At 39.7% G+C, this 20,328-nt stretch overlaps 1 protein-coding gene and 1 long non-coding RNA gene across 3 annotated transcripts in view; one reads left to right on the top strand and one right to left on the bottom strand.

Moving 5' to 3' along the window:
• Positions 1 to 1,840: 1,840 nt before the first annotated feature.
• LOC309592805 lies at positions 1,841 to 12,399 on the bottom strand. Of its 2 annotated transcripts, XR_014228688.1 has the most exons (3): positions 12,275 to 12,349; positions 8,546 to 8,604; positions 1,841 to 2,562 (listed from the first exon to the last, which is right to left on the bottom strand). It is a non-coding gene; the product is annotated as an uncharacterized lncRNA (long non-coding RNA). The 2 variants fall into 2 exon arrangements; XR_014228687.1 differs by lacking the exon at positions 8,546 to 8,604 and having other exon boundaries at positions 12,275 to 12,399.
• Positions 12,261 to 20,328, top strand: part of NUBPL (NUBP iron-sulfur cluster assembly factor, mitochondrial) — a gene marked incomplete at its 5' end in the record, with an annotated part of 89,623 nt that continues 81,555 nt past the window's right edge. The window contains 6 exon segments of the mRNA XM_082316619.1: positions 12,261 to 12,502; positions 12,504 to 12,570; positions 12,572 to 12,639; positions 12,641 to 12,788; positions 13,798 to 13,945; positions 18,975 to 19,009. Of these exon segments, the coding sequence (XP_082172745.1) occupies positions 12,261 to 12,502; positions 12,504 to 12,570; positions 12,572 to 12,639; positions 12,641 to 12,788; positions 13,798 to 13,945; positions 18,975 to 19,009 (708 nt within the window).

The raw sequence follows: 20,328 nt of genomic DNA, 5'->3' as shown, positions 1-20,328 counted from the left end.
GGGATATTAATATACAAGGATATTGATTGTTCTTTGTTGCACTACCATTATTTATGCCAGGATTTGATGGAGAACGTTTACTCGTGCAGGTTTCAACACAAATGCCTGTGAAACAGTGTATAGCAAAATTAGTATGACATCATTGTTTATTTATGGATTCTTGGTGTAATTATGTCATATTTTCCTTGGGAAGCCAAATTCATTTTGTTGTAATGCATCTTGCATTTCTTGAATCTTACTGGGCCATAGTTAGGTTAAGGGCCTCTCTTTGTATGGCAAAGAATGATACTAAATTTGTTGGTTAAATTTTAGATGAGAGTTTAGATTTGGTTGTGGATTTTGTATAAAAAGAACCACCTGACATCTAAAGAATATATCAATGCATATATTGATATTTTTATCAGTTATTATATAAAGGCATTTTGCTGCATATTTTGGATTTGACTGCTGTCCCGGAATATTACTTGTATCCTCTGTGCTGCTTGTCCCTGGAGCAGAGAGTAGGAAGACATTTCTGCCCCCCTGAAAGAGAACTGATGTGAAAAGAGGTATTTTAAGAGTGGTATCTGGAAGACATTTCTGGTTATTTTCACATCAGTTCTCTTTCAGGGGGGTAGATGGCAGTATGAACCATTTCTCACAAATTTCAGTGGACATGTGCTTTTTTCTTACCCTTTGTGTGAATGGTCATGCATATTTCATGTACATTTAATGGAATGAATCCTTTTGTGAAGAGGGGGGTGGGTGCTGGGAGCTTTGCCTCTTCAGGTACTTGGCTTTCTCCTGTTTATCACAGGATGAAATGCTAGACATCTTTCAGTACCAAAATGCTCTCAAGTGGCCTTGAATTCTTCCTTAGGGATGATTTTTTTGTTAGTAATAAGTTTGGTATTGCATACCATTTGGCAGGGGCAGCAGTTGACTGGAACTTTGAAGGGACAAGATACATCTTGGATATTATTCCTCTGTCTGCAGTGTCTGAAACTGTGATCAAAGGTCTTTCAAGCAGCTATCATCACATCAACAGAGTGCCCCTAGGTAGTGTCATCTGTTTTGAAGAGAAACTATACAAAGCTGCTGTGGCACTTAGATAGCAAAGATACAAAATAGGTTGCTGGTAAGGGTTATATCTTGGTAGAACTACCTCTTGTGGGACATAGCTGAAAGGCTGCAGAGTGTCAAGAGAAGAATTAGATTTCAATGTTTTATTTTCTCCATTGTCCAGGTGGAACTCTCTTACCACACATGGAGATGTGGAGGGGGGGAGAAGACAAGTAGCAGGGCATATAAGGAAAAAAAAAAGTACTTAAGTAAATCAGAAACATTTAATAAAGAATCATAGGTGAATGCCACTACTGCTGTGAAGGGTGAGACAGAACTGATGGACCCTGCTGTGCTAGCTAGTAGAGGTCGAAAGATCCATCATCGGAGATGGCCTGGAAAGTGGAATTTGCAGCAATGAATTGCAAATTTCCATCATGAGATAATGCAAATTCCACAAAATACTTTGTAAACTGGGATTAATGTTTAAATAAAGTATATTTTTTAATTTAGCCATGCTGAAACAACAGATCAATCCCTAAAAAAAAGAAATAAAAAAAGATATTGCATATCTTTAGCTTAAGATGTTAAAAACTGCCACAAGACAGCTCAGAATGATAGTGTGTTTTGTTTTTGAAGTGATGTTTACAGTCTTACACCCTGAACTGAGTCAAGTCCTTTGCATTCTGTTGGATGATGATCCCTTTTTCTTTGCTCCCAGTTTATTTATTTTGCTTCTGTTTTTGAACTACTTGGTCTACTCGTGCTATCTGTGATGAGCTATGACTCTGTTTTGTGATTTTTTTTTTTGTTTTTTGTTTAATAGCCTGTTTCTCAGTCTAGTTCAAGACCCAATTAAATTTTCTTCTTTCTACAGCCTCGGAATTGCTAGTTGAAATACTGATTAGCTGGAAGAGAGAAGATACTGCTGAACAGCGATGTGGGTGTAGAGAGGATTAGGTGGTGGTGTTAAAATCATTTTATTGTCCAAGTAGCAGACACATGATGATGACTGTATTTAGTACTGACTTCTCTCTTATTCAAAGCACTGCCCAGACATCCTCCTCCTTCCTCCAGAGGTATTTAAATAAGGAAAGTGGAGAGAGGGCATGAAGAATTTCCCTAGTACAAGTCAAGCAGCAGAAATGAGGTGGAATAGCAGTCCTGTCACTCAAAGACCACAAGTATTGCACAATACGTGTGTAAAGCTACCAGAAATAGCTCTTCCAGAGAAGATGTGGGGTGAAGACTATCATCAACTTTACTTTCCAAACAGACCCCAGATCTGTTTAGCCTTCAAAAGAAGCATTGCAGGCTTCTGGGGGAAGATGACTGAGAGGAAGAGATGGTACTGTGATTTTTATCTTTCTGATTTGCACCATAGGTCTGAAGAAGGTTGTGACTTCTTCAGCTGCAGTTTTGTAGCTTCAGAGTTAGTACGCTTCTTTACTTCTTCCAGCAGAGCCAATTTACTGTCCTCATGAACGTCAGAATTGTTTCCAGTGAAGGCTGGTATTCCTGCTGTGGAAGAGCAATCCTGTGATTTGAGCAGTTGATTTTACGCGTGTTTAAAGTACACAGCAAAAATTAAATACACTGTTAAAAATAGATTAGTGTTCTGTTTAGCCCTTCATACAATTACAAAACAGATACTGAAATGTGTTAAATTAGAGTAATCAAAAGTTAATTAAATTTCTGAACAAAATAACAGATTCTGTGTGAAGGCTGTCAGGTACAATTACAGCTTTTCTAAGTGAGAAGCAGAAATTTGGCTCTATTGGGGAAAAAAAGGTAGCCAGATAGACACGCAATCTGCTTGCTTACCACGATTGCCTAAAGGAAACAAGAATGCTATTAATCAGTTTCTTTCTCTACAGGTGTCAGGGATGTTTGTTTGCCTGTGACACTTAACTACTGTATTTTTTTCCCTGCTCGGGTGTCTCCTGCACCAAACCCTTGTCTGCATGACTGACAGATGTTAATGTTAAAAGGACTTCTGTGTCCTCCTCCAATGAAATCGACAGAGCGGTGGGAGTAGCCTACCTACAGTGTGTACCATAGGGTCTCATTGTAACACCTTGTACTGGTTAGAAGCAACACAATTTGTTTCAGAGAACTGAGCCAATCTAATAAGCTATGGTCCTGAACCTTTCTTGTGTAGAGCCAACCTTGAGTTTCAATACAACACTCTCAATTCTGGAATTCAGAGGGAGGTTGTACAGAGCCACCAAACGGACTTTGGGAGGAGTCCCTCGAAAGTCAGCAGTTTTCTGCTCTAGTTTAGGAATGGTACTGCCAGATCCAGGCTGATCCCTGCAGGCATATTTAAATGTCTTTGTACTTGCTTCCCTGGGTCTCCTGAGTTTGAGATCTGGGTTCTACGCAGCAGGAGTGCATGGAAACAACTTGGATGTAGGACAGTAACTGAAGCAGTGGTGAGGGAAAAAGCACCCACCTATCTATAAAAGGCTAACCTTATGGTCACAGGGCCTGGAGCAAACAGGGGGAAGTGCTCAACACTCTTATTCCCTTTGATGCAAGATCACTGCATCACAACACAAACAGGTATCTCACTGCCATAACACAGCATCATATATAGATACAGAAGAGTGCTGAATGAGAGACTGGAGCTGCACAGGCTGTTTGCCGTCCTGGAGCAAGGTCAGTATACCCACTCAGGCCAGCTTTGATCCGTGAAACTTGGCTTCAGCTTCCTGTGCTCCATATGGAGCTGCTGACCACACATCTGCGCAGAGCCTGGTGCTGGCCTGGTAGTGTGGTAGGCGGTGGTTCTGCTTTGCCCCGAGCGACTGAGCTAACCCACGCCTGACTGATCCAGATGGGTGTTGCAAACTGGGTTCCCAGGTATTTAGGCTGGGCCCTGTTGCAGGCGCTGTGGAGCACAGGTCCTGTATTTCTTATGGCCTACATTCAGGGTTGGTTTGGTGCAAGCCCACGTTGGCTCCAGCAAGTGTTTGTGCTGTACTCCATGGCCCCTGTTATGCTGATACTGTCCTCTACCCCTGCCAGGTAAAGGAATTAAAATCTGTTTTCTTCCCCAGGTATTACTGCATCACTGCTCTCTTCACCTCATAAACACTTTTGCAATAGCAATTAGTACTACAAAGGTGTGGTTTTGTTAGTTAATCCCATTTTTTTAATTTTCAGTGAGAAATTTTGATGGCAATGTGAGGATGTTGCTATAGACAAAAATGCATCAATATCATCTAGGAGCTGGAACTTGAATTTCCATGTTTTCAATAGGTGCCATATGTAAAATTTTCAGAGTATTGGCATAAAGCCTCATGTTATTATTAAAAATGTACATGGATTGAGATGTGGCTCTTTCTGCTCCTTTCACAAACAGTATGAAAGGTAATTTATTATTCTCTATGTACCTGGAGAACTCCTTGCCTCTAGTTACTGTTGAGTGTGCAGGCATAATGAGGCTGCATGTCAATTTTTTGCATTTATATGGATGACTTTCAAAATAAAACTCTTACCACAGCTTCAGGCCAAAAGCTTTCTCCTTGAGCCACAGCTCCTATCATTTTTTTCCCCTCAGGCATACTGATCCTTAGCTAGTCAGGAAAGCATGCACGCAAATGATGGGTCATTAGGAAATTCTCTGAATAGCAAATCTCTGAAGTCATCCCAAGTGCCATTTGCCATGCATCATGATAAAACTGGGTAAGTTTGAGGAGGCACTAATTATATGCTTGGTCTGTTGTTTATCAGTTGTTGGAGCTGTTCTTCCCAGAACAGAGCAACCTCTTTTGTGGCACAGTTCAACAGCATTGCCAGAGCTCAATGAGCCAAGTAGGGTTGACAGATTTTGGCATTTTATTCCCTTTGATGTAAGATCATTGCATTACAACACAAACGGGTATCTCGCTTTGCCATAACACAGCTTCGTATACAGACACAGTAATGCTGGTCTATGGGCTTTTCTTAAAATTATGTTTTGGGAACTCATCCCCTTAGAACAAATAGCTACTGTAGGACTTGCATTTACCATCAGCGTTTAGGTTTTGATGGTTTGTTTCAGTTAATACAATAGTGTATACATAATCCTTTCATGATTTTAACCAAATTAAATAGAAGGTGATCTTGTTTCCCCTCAGGTCTTGCGAGGGGAAAAAAGCAGATGTTTAATGCAGTGAGCTAAATAATACAAGACTGTAAATTCTAATGAATATTCATGGAATCAAATAACGTAATGGACCATGTGTCAAGAAGTAATGTGGCTTCCTGCTATGACTTCCAGTGTGGCTTAACATGTTTCAAAGAGCTTCCAGTGTCAAGAACTGTTCTTTAATATTGATTTTTCACACTTTCTTAAAGCACAGATTTTTTTTTTTAAATGCATCTTTCTGAACTCCTTTGGGGTGCTATTATTTCTTTATTATTTGATACCTCAGAAGCACTGCAATGATGAAAAGGAGATTTTTCACAGAACTGTTGATTGCTTTTTTTTTTTTAAGCTGCCAAAGGGTCACAGTTTTTCTTTTACAATAGATGCTAAATAGCTGCTACAGAGTCAAACACTGTATCTTCAATATTTGATATTCTAACAGAATAGAAAAATGGTATTTGGTATAACTTTTTCTTAAAGAGCTTTTTATTTCACAGATAATTCTTCGAACTGCTGGAGGCTTACATTTTTATGAATAACTGGGTAAAACAATTACTCTGTAACCTGGGATATGTTAATATTAATTACAGGTATTTAATCTTTCCCTGGATACTCTGTTGCCCATAGGACAAAAAATAATTGTGTCTTCATAGTGACAGTCTGAGTAAGGGCCATGTCAGGATTAAAAAAACCTTCATTTTGGTGCCCGCAAATACATTCTAGCACAAATATTAGGTGTTTTAGCTCTTGTTATAGAAAACACACATCTAACTCATGCACTCTCCAGCTTAGAGAGTGACTCAGCTCACCTTCAAGTGAACCTCTAGGCTACATCTGTACTAGAAAGTTAATCAATTGCAGGAAATATTCTTGGACACTGCAACTCATCTTTACTTTTAACAGTTCCTGACATACTTTTGGCCAGGACTAACTCACCAACAAAAAAAAAAAATCTTATCCTGGTTCAGCAGTTAAAATGGGCCAGAGCCCCTTCTCAAGAGGTGGGTTGCATGACACCACCCTGCTTTGCAAACCTCCTTTCTCAAACAACTTTCCTAAGTGTGAGCTAATAAGCCAACTGCTGAATTCAACAATCATTTAGTGCAAAAAAGAAAAATGTATTTTCTATCAATAATTCCTCTATTTCCTGTAATACCATTGTATTTCCTCATGTGAAAGTTTAATTAAATTGGTATTTTAAGAGGTACAATGCAGTCCTTTAGTGGCAGTAATTAGAAGAATGTAAATTACATTTATTTCTGTAATAGAGTTATTTTTTAGACCTTAGTTTCAAGATACATAGACAAAGAGCTTTCATGAAGAATTCACTAGAAAACTACCTTCCTCTGAACCAATTACAATGAGAAACCTAGTTACTTTGTTGTAGGGAGCCATGAACCCAGTCCCTCTTCTCTTCATGCCCAGGGAGCTGGGGTGGAAAAGAAAGCAAAGATAAATTCTCTGAATTGAGAGGAACTTGCTCAGCTTCTTGTAAAACTTAAAGTTCAAAGGTGCTCTGCTGTAGGCTGTTCTCTCCTTGGTCTAATCTTGCTATAAAGGAGAAAATAGGCAAGTTATAAACATGCCTGTCTTTGCTCTCTGTGCTAGGAACATCAGTTGGCTCTATTCTGCCTAAAGCAGCCTGCTGTTTGACATTAGCGGACATTAGCATAATTAAAAATCTGAGGCACTCTTTTTTTTGGGGGGGTTAATACCAACACTTCAGCATAGGAGATTAGAAATCAGGAACTCCAGATTATATTCCTGGATCTGCCTCTGGCTCAATGTAGAACCCTGAAGAAGAGTTACTTTCCTTCACAGTTGAGGATTAACCAGAGGACTGCATTCCAATGATCAGCTGCTCTGGCTCCACAGCGGTGGAATGCCTCACAGTTTTACGTGACAGTGCTTCAAACAGGGTGTGCAGACACAAGAAGTGTTTTGGATCACATTTATTTTCAGCTGAGATTGGTCCTTGCACACTGAAACACTCTGGAGCAGGTTGTTGCTGGCATAATTGTGTAAGTTGTCCATATACACCCAAAGTGCGTTGGTGCCATTTGAAATCTCTTGCGTTGCTAGTGTACTTGGAATTATGAGATAAGTATTGAATGGCTGCAGAGCAAAACTGAACTGGTTTGGAACATGAAGCAGATTTTAAAAATAATTACTGAACACCAAAACCACTAAAAGTTGATGTAATGTCTCAATCAGCCTCACTGGTCAAATAAGATTAATTTGCTATACAGAACTCATTTAGGTTCAAGGTTATGATGTTAACAAAAATGTTTCCTGTAAAGCATAAGCTCATTACTGAGAGAAATGAATGAAGAGCAGAATTAAAATGATTTCAGAAACTGGAACTGTGACTGAATGCCATTATGACTCAGACCACTGGTGTCAAATGGTTTACTGAAGCTTTTAGGACAGTGACCATCTTTTTTTATTCTGTCTTTGTACAACGTCTAATACAATAGGGCTCTTTCTGCCTCTGAGACTCTTATAATTGCAATTTATCTCCATTACTGGGGGAAAAAAAAGAAAAAAAAAAAGGAAAGAAGAAAGAAAGAAAATGCCAGTCTTCCTTCAATGTTTGTAAAACATATGGCAAAGATTAGGAATACATTTAAAAAAAAAATCAAAACCTTTGTTTTTCTCTTTTCTTCAAGTATGGAAATACTGTTAATTGGAGTTAATTCTATTCATGCAAGGAATATCAGGTACCTAAGAAAAATAATGTGGCTTTGTTACCGAAGGGCATATTCAACAAAAGAAATCTCTTAATTTTCTGCACTACTTGCTTAAGGCTGGAAAAAATGCTGTAATATCAGCTGCATCTTCACTGTGATGTGACTGTTACTATAATAAGCAATATTAACCTGAAGAACTTGATGACTGACTTCAGAAGAATCTACTGAAAATTTAAATAAGGTTTTCATCTCTTCTTGACTGTGAAGGACTGCACTGATTAAAATGTCCACACAAAAGCAATATACAAACTAAACTGGGCTCAATTCTGCCAGATGATCTTCCTCATTTAGCGAAATAGAACTAAAGGAGACAACTTAATTTCTTTCTCAGTTTAAGGTTTGGCAAAGCATTCACATAGGATGAAGCTACTTTTGTGGTCTTCTATGTATTGAAAATATTAATATACATGATACAGAAAAATGACTACATTATTACTGTTTCTTATGTGTTTTCATTGTGATTGTTAAGATGTTGCAGTTTCAAGCATTGCCCTATATAATGAACAAAGTTTGCTTCTTAAACAAGGTAGTATTCCATATGAAAACACAGGTAAACCTCACTTGTTTTGTATGGATATTTGAAATCAGAATCTGTTAAAATACCTTGGGCCAAACTTACTTTGCGACAAGTGGGCATAACTGCCTCGATATCAGCGATGTCGGCCTTGGTATCTAAGCCTAGCAGGAAAAAGACGTAAGAAGAGAAATTCTAATGAATGACAGAGAGGCAACAGCGTGAGGCTCTCCTCAGACGCCTGCAGTTGTTTTCTCCTCTCACACCTGATATTCCCTACTTAGGGGTTTTTGAGGTGTGCCTTACTGATACAGCTGGAGCCTGTTACCCCCAGGTACAACACCAAGCCCACGTGCATGAGCTCTGCCGAGCCGACGCTGGTCTGCATAGGACCAGGTCTCGTGTCTCAGCATTAAGTAAAGCAACCTGGAAGTTGCTTTAACTTACACGAAAGGCATAGCAAAGATAAGGCAAAGAACTCACACCGGTAGGCATTTTGGCTTGGTTTATTTTGCAGCCTGATCTAGTTTGTCAGCCCCACAGGAGAAGGATAGTCTGGCAAGAGCCACGAGAGCAGCTCTAGCTCTGTCTCACAGCTGCCAAAGGGAGAAGGTGGCAGCCATCCTGAGACAGAGCGTGGGCTGAGCCAAGAGATAACACTAACAAGCCCGAGGCGCAGAAACGAGGGCAGAGCAGCAAGGCTCCCCGCACCAGCAGTTGTTGGGTAAGAGCACAAGAAGTCACAGAGGACTACCATTTTTTTCAAACTAGGCTTAGCTTTAAAAAAGCTTGGGAACAACTGTTCCAGTTTAAGACAACATGGAAAAAAAGGAATGTGTTGACCTCAGGTGTCCTCCTTGCTCTCCAGCAGTCTGAGGTCAGATAGAAGCAGAGTCTCTAACGTTTAAAAGGCAATTATAATGAAAGTTCTTCTGGCTTCTCCAGAACTGCCATGACTTCCATAACTCTTTTTTAGGGCATTGTATCTTATTTTACTATATAACAATATATGGAAGACTATCTCAGAATTTAATGTATTCATCCATATTTCTTAATCATACAACATCAGCCTCATTGTCTATCCCATGAGCTTTGATAACTGGCCTAAAACTTAACTATCTTAGACTTAATTTCTTCACGAACCAGGTAATTACCACTATGTGGACAAAAAAGATAAAAAGCAACATTTTAACCTTATTTATCTTAAATGTGCCAAGGCTGGCTGACCAACCAGGGAAAAAAAAACAGAATTGGTGACCCCCATGCCACACACACTTGCTCTGGTATGCTATGGCATACCTCTGCAGCCAAAGATTACAGGCCTGGTCATGAAGCTAAAATGACCCCTTAGTTTTGAAGAACATTGCTTTAGCCTTTCTTTAATATAATTTCCAGTTTAAATTGTGACCAAAATGGATGGCTCATATGAGTAAGAGTTTGCAGCATGTCCTTAACTTGCTATATTATTAATATGGTACTATGCAGACACCCAGAAACAAGAATGGAAACGCAGGGCTCCATCAGCCTTGAAAGCTTACAGTCTTGATAAGATACTCTTTTTTTAGCTGCTTACTTCCTATTGCACACAAATCAACCTAATTATCTACCAAGTCATTTTTCAAATGTTAATTCATTTTTAAAATTTGGAGTCATTTGGCAACAGATCTCTGCTAGCTATACCTGGATACCCTTAATTGATTTTGGGTGGAGAAAGAATACATTTAAACAAAAGACAATCTAATTTCAGACAAAAATCAATTATATTTTTATCATGTTAGTGCTCAGGCTGAATAGCAATTTTAAGTCTTTGAAACATTTTCTTACCCTTACTTAAAGAAAACATTATCAATTTGCATTAAAATTAAATATTGTGTTTTTCATTTTATTGAACTATTGAAAAGTCCGGAGTGGAATTTTCTGAAAGATGCAAAGATTGCCCATAGTTTCCATAAAGACTCAAATCTGGCAGTAAAATCTGTGTTAACTTTTGGTTGCATTTTCCTAGACTCATATTTTAGCACTGTATGTGGACTGCAACGACATGTTGGGCAAACAAACCAATACTTTCAAATGTTAAAATTTAAATAAGAAGCCAAAAGCAATTATGAGAAGTGTACAACCCATAAAACTGTCTTCACAATTAGTAGAGATGGTGCAATACTACTCAATCAAACTGTAATCAATGCATTCCACTATTAACAATCAAGGTATTTTGAAAATGTCTGCTTTATTGCCAAGCAAATTTAATCCCTTTCTAATGGCCAAATTCTACTTTTCATATCCACGTTCAGTACAGCCTACTGCCATATTAGCTCCCCTACAATTAACAAACCAGTGCTAGAAGAAATTATTAAAACTAAAAATATTGAGAATTGTTCTTTCTTAGGTGACAGTTTGGAGAACTCCTTCAGCTTACTTTTCTAAAAATCAATTTTATTTTCTGCTAGATTAGCTTTACAAAAGACCAAACCCACAAAAATATTTGTGAGGGTTATTCCAGCTGGTGTTGGAGCTATTCTCAGAACCAAAGAGTGTATGATGGAACTTTTTTGCCATTTTCTTTTCTTTGTATAGACTTTGAAGTGATGGATATGTAAACTGTATGCCTACCAGTGATCCTACAGTACTGATTTTATTTCTGAGATGCATAGTATTTTGCACTTTAACACTGCCTCCAACTGCTCAAGGTAGGAAAACCAATTATGCAAATTTCTTGCAAGGCAAAAGGTAACATGGTTTCCTGAGGTAGTGAAAAAAAGGCCCTTGAGGCAGGTCTATATTATAGTTTCAAAATGAAGTGGCTCATTGGTTTTCAGTATTCTTTTGCATTTTGCTTTGGCAGTAGGGTAAATCACTGGGAAACTACTTGACCTCTCCAAGCATCTGTGTTAGCTATGCAAAATATGCTCATGTGGGTACAACAAAAATGAGAGGCTGAAAGAGTCACTTAAAAGATAGCAAAAGATTTTATTTTTATTGTTGCAATTTTTGTATGGTAGCTGAGCACTGAAATAAGCCTTTGAAAATGGTGGGTAATAGCAAAATGCTTGATTACTGCTTTTAATAATACAAGTAAAAAAATAACATTTAAAATAGTGGTGAAAATTCCGCTCACTGTGAAAGAGAGGAAATGTTTATTATAATAACGCTTTAAACCGATGTAAAATCCTCTGATCCATTACGTATTACAACAGATACCAACAAAGGACACTATCTGCACTGTACTTTATCTTTGAAAACTAATGGCCTGAAACTGCTAAGGTCTGAATTACTTCTGTAATACCACTTAGATGAATAAGGACTATTCATGGAATTGTCGAGAGCAAATCATGTCAAACCAATCTAATTTCCTTCCACAATGTGGTTACAAGCCACATAGGAGGGAGAGAAGCAGTAGATGATGTGTATCTTAAAAGCTTTAAACAAATCTCACATGACATAAGGAACAGAAACGTGGTTTTGATGAAACTTCTACTGAGTGGGTGTAAACTGGCTGGAAAACCAAAACTATAACCAACAATTATCAGTGCTTCAATGTTAGTATTATTTAAAAAAAAAACCAAACCAGGGGGTATCTGTGCTGGCTACAGGTGTCTTTGTTCTTTTAATTACTGGCCCAAAAGATGAAATGGAATGTATTTATTATACCTGCCGCGGACACAAACCAAGGAGGGATGAAGCTCTTGGCCAACCATTTTGTGGGCCAAGATGAGAAATCAAAAGGCACCGACACGCTGAGGGAGCGCCGCAGAGAAAACCAGAACGGGATTCAGCGGGGACAAGTACAACGCTATGAGGAATAACTCCAGAGCAATTTGTAATGCATATGGTCACCTGGTATTTGCCCATTGGGTCCAGTTTTCTTACAGACAGCGGCAAGGAGCTGCTTTTTTGTGCTGCTGCTTCGCAGTGCCACCGCTCGGCACTTTATCGGGGCAGGCCTCGGTCTGTTCCGCCCAGGTCCGGAGCGGCAGCAGTTCTCTCAGCGCAAAATCCTCCATCTCCAGCCAGCTCTCCGCTCTCCCCGGGGCCTGCTGGGCCCCCCCAGCCCCAGCCCCAGCCCCGCCGCCGGGGCTCCGGGCCTCCCGCGCTGTGCCGGGCCCAGGGCACCGGCCGAGCGCGGAGAGGCCGGCGCGGGGCGGTGCAGGGGGCGGGCCCAGGCGCGGCGAGACGGCGCCATCTCAGCGCGCCCGGGGCGGGGGAGGCGGCGGGCATGGGGGCTCCCGCCTGGCGTTGGGCGCTGCGCGCCGCCCGCCTGCCCGGCGGCGGCGGGAGGGCTCCAACGGCGCCGCGGCGGGGCCCGGGCTGCGGGCCCGCCGCTCACGCCGCTCCGTTTGCCGACTCCGCGGTGAGTAAAGCGTGAGCTCTCCGCCGTGTGCCGGGTCCTCCCCGGGGCGGGGAGCGGAGCGGAGCAGAACACAGCGGGACCGGGACCGGGACCGGGACCGCCGTGGCGCCGGCCGCGGAGGGTCGGAGCGGGGGGAGCTGCCGGGGGTGGGAAGCAGGAGGGCCGCCGCGGCCTAGACCTGCGGGGGTGGCGGTTGCTCTGCGGTGCGGGGATGCGGTCGCCGCAGGGCGTTAGCGGCGCGGGGCGGTCCGGGGCAGCGGCCGGACCGAGCAGAGGAGGGTGAGTCTGTGCCGGCCTTTTTGCCGGGACCTCGGTCAACTCTGTGGAAGCAGCGAGCGGTCGCTGGCTGCCTGTGGTGGTGAAATGGGCCACCAGGTAGTCAGCGGGACGCTGCCTGTAGAGGTGCAGGCTCCGGTCTGGCAGTCCCTCCGTCCTGCGGCGGGGGGCCCGCAGGGTGCAGAAAAGCCGTCCTGTGCCTCTTGCTCGGAAATAACAGCAAAGCGGGGCTCGCTGCAGCGGCCCGGCACCTGCACCGCTGCCGCTGACGGGGCTCGGGGGAGGGACGCCCCGCTGGAAAGCGGCCGGTGCCTCCCCGGCGCCTCGGCACCCAGGGTTCCTCTCCTTTGCTGCTCGCTGTGCTTGGTGTGCTTGAAGCAGCTGTAACGTAAAAGACGGCTAGGTCTAGCCTGTTTTTTAGAGCTTTCAACTTTTAAAGTGGTGTTTTGGTTTATTTTAACACAAGACCTCATTCTTTTTTTCTTTTAAGTGTTAAGATCAATCGTATTTAATTGTCTGTCTAAACAAAATGCCCACTGGGGTTATTTTTAAGTAGGCCCCGTTCCTGCCAGCCTGGGAGGCAGGCTGCCTTTGGGAGAACCTGCGTGCAAAACGGTTTTTTGCACCATTAGTGAAAATGCCTCAGCACGCAGGTGGGTTCTTCCCTGTCAGCTTGTGCTGCGAAAGCTGCAGGTTGGTGCATACGCATTCCCTTGCTTTCTGTTTTTGTTAGTCCTCAAGCTCCAGGGATGAGGCTCTAATGGACAAACGCGCCCGGATCCTGTCACGCGGGCTGCCGAAACAGAAGCCCATAGAAGGAGTTAAGCAGGTGGTGGTTTTGGCTTCTGGAAAAGGGGGAGTTGGAAAATCAACAACAGCAGGTAAGATTTTTTTTTTTTTTAATTGTTTACTTTGCACATTTTGTAATACTTTGTAAGGAATATTTGTGCCCTTGTTGTGTCATTACCTTGTAATTGAGTCCCGCTAACACAGCCCTTCACCTCTGTCAAGTCCCATTGCAGCCATTGAGAATCTACATGGGTACAGAGGTCTCGGCTTTAAATGAGGTGCAAATCGAGCAGACAGCTTTGAAATAATGTCTTTGTAATAGTGCAGTGCTGTCCTGGGACAGTCTGCTTTCTTAAGAGGTGGTGTAAGCTGAGGCGGAGGGAATCATGTGCCGGTGCAGCGATACTGTTCCTCCTTCCCTAGCAGCGTAGGTGTTCCTGTACGGTGCTCCTCCGTGCTGTGTTGGCATAGTCATGTGCTCTGTAGGGGATGCAAATATTTAGAAGGTTTCAAAATCAGGTCTCTGTGTAATTTTCTCAAATAGTTGTATAGGCATTTAATAAAAGATGAAACTGTAGTTACAAACCACACAAATTGATCAGAGCCTTGTGAAGCACCTTGAACTCTTCTCTCAGCCCCACCGTTACGTTTGAATTAATTTTTCTCTAACTCTGCAGTTCTTGGGTGATAGAACAAGGTAGTACATGGGTTACCAGTACTGCAGAAATTTGCTTGAACTTAAACAAAAATAACACTGAATGTAAACCTCTTTGCAAAGATCTCTGTAAAGTGTTAGAAATTTGTTTAAAAATCTTTTCCTTACTATCTAGATTAGGAAAAGAGTCATCCTTTAGTTGAATGTTGTCTGCTGTTCATCTCTATTTACCATGAATAACACATTGATGTAGCTCTTAAATTCTCATTTTGTGGTTTGTATTTCAGCCATGATTGAAAAAGACTGACTGTCTAATAAATAATAGAGCAGATAAATGTGATATCCATAGTAAGAACAACTGTACTTAAAAGTATTTTTTTCTGTATATAGGATACACATATACACTATCCTATACATAGGATACACATTCCTGTATAAAGACATGCAAAACAAGCAACACTTGGTTTCTTAATGATGTACCTTTTGGTTGATGGTTATAATTCATAGGCTGGTTGTTTCAGGTTACTGAAAAATACCAAATATCTGTTTGTAAATCAACAGATTTACAGACTGAACATAATTTGAACAGTAAATTCAGAGTATCCTCCTCATGTCTGCAAACAAATGTGCTCATTTAAGTTCCGCTGACTAGCGTCTGTATGTAATTTGTACATATCTGTATGTAATTTGTACATAAAGTATGATACATGTATAAATAACACTTAAAGAGCTGGGAGTTCATACCCATGCATTTAAAAATAAAAAGATCAGGGCTCAACAAGCATTAAATAAGAGAGTTGAAATGTAAATGAACCATTCAGATGTTGCTGTATTGGACAGCCTTTTGTTAATGAATATATTCATTTATAATATTGAGAAGAAAAAGGAATCTAGATTCTTGTTTATTAAAATGAGAATACATTTCATGGTTCAGATGAACAATTGAAGATCAGATAACTCATATGAACAAAAGTATTGCATGGCATCATTGCTGAATTATGTACTTAAAATTATGTTCTTCGTAATGGAGGTTTGTGGGGAACATGTTTGGTGGCAACTCCGCTGACTCATTTTCAGAGCAGGAGTTGAAAAGGAAGGAGGGTGGTACACACCTCTAATCCCTAAAGCACCACAGAAAATATCATCAGTCTTTTACTGTCTGCATCTCTCTGAAGGACTGTCAAGGTTCTTCATATTCTTTCCCCCAGTGTGTTTACGTTTCAATTGCTCTGAATCTCCATTTCAGGACAGGTGGATATGCATTCTGGTAAAGTTTGTCAGGGCCATTCCATAACCTGTCTTTGTATTTCTGTTTAATTACTTTGTTTGTTGTGTATAGCTTTCATATGGTATTCTCTGTTGCTTCTAGCACTTCTTGGTCTTCTGAAATCAATGTAGTCAATTATTAGAAGAAGAAATTGTGTTATAGAAAAAATATTTTTCAATACATGTTTAAATCCTTTGGTTGGTTGTTGTTGTTATTGTCTTTGTTTGCCTACTGTAAGTGTTGGTTTGCTTGTTTCCTATGTTTCCTATCTCTTTCCTGTCAAGTTTCTGTCTTTTACCAGCATTCTGCTGTATTTACTCCATTTGGCCAAAGGTGTCTTTTTGTTGTTGCTGTTGTTTGGTTTGGTTTTTTTGTTTTGTTTTTTTTTTTTTTTTTTCCTTTTGTCTCTTCTGTTACCTCTTTTGCATTACCTGAAGATGAGAGTACTGTAGAAAATTGATCCTTGTGTGAGAGGAGTTCAAAGTGTGGTCTTGAAAGAAGAGGAGTTTCTAATTTATTGAAACTCTTATTGTTTTCAGCTGTGGAAGTGGAATAAAATTAATGACTGGTGTTCTTGCTCACATTTTGTTAATTCTTCAGTTTGAGGAAAATAAAACTACTGATACTACCAACTACCTTGGCTTTCAGACATTTTTAGCGAAGACGAATAGGGTGAGATTTTTCATTATTTTTCAGGAGAGCAGATAAAGTCAACGCATGGTCAAATGTACCTGAGTCATATTAACTGTGTTTTAATTTTTTTCTCTTGCATGCTTTTATTCTGCATGTAGAATGTACTATTATTGAAACTCACCCTTTCAAGGTGGGGGCCAAAATCCATCTGTTCACCTGACCAATGCAGACACGGGCCTGGGCTTTGGCAAAGGTGATAATAGTATTTGTTGATGGTTCTTTTCCAGGATCAATGTCATGTTTTTTGATTCTGGGCCTTCTCTACATGTTAAAATATTCTAATAGTCATAAACTGGTTATTCTATTTCTAAATGCCACTTACATTGAGATATAAGTATTGAAAATTATCTTTCAGGGAGAGTTCATCTTAGTTATCTAGAGGTATTTTATTGATGATGTAGATTAACCATTTCACAGATGTAGATACACTCAGCTGGCTCTGTACATGTCTCATTTTTGGCCAGGAAGTTTGATTTGTATTTTTAGCTCAATGTTCTGAGAATTCAACTGTGCTATTCCTAGACAGTTTAGATTCGGAAGTTACAAACTTCAGGCTAATAAACCTTCCCAGACTTGTACTGAATTCAAGAAGACTAACTCTGATCTCCCTGTGTATCAGGCTTGATACTGGTCGGCTGGTTTAGCATGAGCAGAGATACCATAGTGGCTTTTCTTGGAGCCTGCTGTGAAGTTTTAAAAAATAATTAAAAAAAAAAAAAAGTTGTATTGAATTTCTGGAATGTATCTGCCCTGCACTCCTGGTTGTGGGAACTTACTAGTTAGGGCCAACATGGATGTTTAGGGTCAGGTTAGGTCCTATGCTGCATCTCTACGCCCTCTTGGAACTGATGGTAATACAAAGACAACAGAATGCAAGAATCAGCTGGGATTCAACAGAGAACATTAGGTGTCCAGACAGATATCCAGCTAAAAAACTCAGGTTTTCCTACTATATTATTCCTACTGTATCCCTTTTTTCCCTTCAATAGTCGAATATCCTTTATTGAAGAAGCATTGTGGTCATACTTCAGTTTTCACACATGATAATTATATAGGAAGAAGATAGATGTATAAAGTGATTTTGAGACAGCGTGTGGAATAACTTGCTGCTTCCTTTGTGCCTCTTCAGACATGAGTTGCAGTTGATTTTATTTTTTTTCTTTTTTATTTATCATTGGTTTGCTTGGTTTTTTCTCCTTATCTGTGATTTGTAGATTGGTTTCCAAGTTTCAGAGGATAAATTTTCCTCTGATTGATTCAGGGAATGGTTAATCAAGCATCTGTTTAAACAGCAAACTGAAGAATAAAATCTATATGCTTTATCAGCTTAGCAGTAAACAGAGGCTGTGTGCTTCTTAGGGAGAGCTGTACCATTTTCCTTGTTAACCTCCTCACTGTTTTCTTTAAAGGAACTTATCTTTCTTAATACCAAATTCTTTAAGCTGGGAATCTGGCTCCCCAGCTTGTTCTCAGTACCTTCATATTCTTCCAGTAGAAAAGGTTGACCACAGCTTGTCTTTCTTAAAAGGCTTTATGGACTGTCAAACAACAATGTGTAAAGAAAGAAAAAGATGTTACCCAAGAAGGAGTTCTGTGTGTGTGTTGGGGTTTTTTTTGTGGGTGTTTTTTTTTTTTTTTTTTTTTTCTTTTAAAACATGTTACTCCTTGGATCATAACAATTACTATTTGGTTATACTGAAGCTTCTAGGAGATCTTCCAACATAATTGAAGCTGGTGAGCCATTAAAAGATACCATTTCTTGCATGTGCTTTTTAGTTATGGGAGTTAAGTATTGATGGAAACGCGAACGCTGTAAACAAAGTCCCAGTCTTTTTAATTGCTTCATCCTGGTTTTCTGTTTCTTTAGTTGTTACAGATGCTTTCAGGGTAGATGAGACTTTGTTTTCTGACATAAAAATCAAGTGAAAAGCATGCATTACTGCTTCTTCCAGAAAATATCAATGTTTAATATATTACAAGAAATCAAAAAAAGGAGTATGATAATTTTTCTGGTCACTGTACTTTAATAGTTTAGGTCAATACTTACCTAATCTCTAGTTTTCAGAAAGTTCACTAGAGACTGTGGTGAAGGTTACCTATGGTAGGGTTGTTTTAGTTTTATAGTACAGTGTCCACTTTTCAAAAGTTAAGTGGGTACCTGAAATTTTTTTTCTTAACATTATCCTTTGGCCAAAAAAATTAGATTATGTATTTATTTTGCAGTGTCCTCTAGAAACTTTAGAGTTTGCAAGTTTTTGCAGATTAGCTTGAGTTTGTTAGCCTGTTAGCAAACATGGACTGAAATGTGGGTGCTGCTGCCACTTAAACTAATAATGTTGTAGGGGTGCAAGAAGCTAAGAACCAAGATGATGAATGCAATTATTAAGTATGATGTATTTCTATTATATTGTCTCTTGTTATAAATAACATTCTCAATATTTAGGAATTAAGTTTTCTTGCACTTAATCTTTTTCTTTTTTTTTTTTTTTCTTCCTCTTTCTTGCAGTAAATATAGCCCTCGCCTTAGCAGCAAATGATTCGGTAGGTGAACATCTAATTATCAGCCTTAATGTGAAAGACGTGTGTGAGTCATAAATAAAATGGTTACTGCTGGGGGCAGTCACATACATTAAATCTAAGTATTTACTCTGACAGTTAATTTCTTTATTTGTTTTTCATGGACATCTGAGTTTATATTAATTTGTTTATATTTTATCAGTACCATGAATGACTTATTAGCTCTCATGCTTCATCTGGGTTTGGCTGTGTCCTTTCCCTTGTGTGTCTATGGGTTCAACTGCAATTCTGCAAGGATGTGTAGACATAGTAGAGGATGTTTGTGCAGTATGGAGACATGTAATAAATAATTAAATTCTATCACTTCAGAGCACTGACTTGGAAAAAATATGAGTACGAGCTGGATGGTGTCCAAAACATTTTTTTATAGCTCTAAAGATTTACTTTTTCTGGAGAAATTAATGTGTAAAAATACTGTATATATAAACAGCTGAGGAAAAAAAGGAGCTATGAATCTTCCCTAAAGCTTGGAAATACATTTTTTGAGTGACAAAATATCATTGCCCAGTTTGGTATTGCTCAAACTATTACTTGGACTATAAATAGACAGTGGGAACCATTCAAGTGTGAAAACAGCAGGTCTTCCTTATGTCCACATGCTGCTATAAACTGGGAGTAGTTCCATTGTGCACGTTTATTGCTACAGAGGTAAACTCAGAAGCAAGCTTCACTTCCTGTGTAAGGGCGTATAATGCAGGCTTTGTACTCATAAAGCATTAATTAAAACCAAAGTATCCTCAAGTACTTCAGTCTGGTAAAGGTAGCATCTTTTTCTTGTTGTAAAAGATGAGTAAAAGAAAACAACAGATAGGAGTGAGGTTCCCATGCAATCTACACACTTCCTGTAGGAATTTTGTAAAAGATTAAAAATATTTCCATAAACTCAGTCATACTTGATAAGAAGAGGGTGTTTAAAGCTGTTATATGAAATACGTACTGTTTGTAATGGCATCTGATTTTGATATTTCACAGTTTTTAATTCTGTGTTTTAAATAGGCTGCTGGAGTAATTCGGTTTCAGAGAAAAATCTGTCATCTTGAAAAGAAAACTGCTTGAATGCTTCTTTCTAATTAACTTTAAAACATGGCATTTGATGTAATACTTTTACAAAACGAATGTGATCCTGCAATGTGATCTGTGTAGTGTCGTGGTCATTGAGTAGCTCCATGGAAACCATGTCAAGTAATTGCACATAACTTTCTGTACCAGCTTAAGTGTTTTTAGGATTGTGCTTGATACTTTTCAAACATGCAGTTTTGTGCATTGTTTAAATTTATATTTAG

Source organism: Platalea leucorodia (assembly GCF_965183815.1).
Source record: "Platalea leucorodia genome assembly, chromosome: 7".
In the NCBI taxonomy this organism is placed as follows: Eukaryota; Metazoa; Chordata; class Aves; order Pelecaniformes; family Threskiornithidae; genus Platalea; species Platalea leucorodia.
Note: the sequence above shows the minus strand (reverse complement) of the source record. Positions and strands in the feature narration are given on the sequence as shown.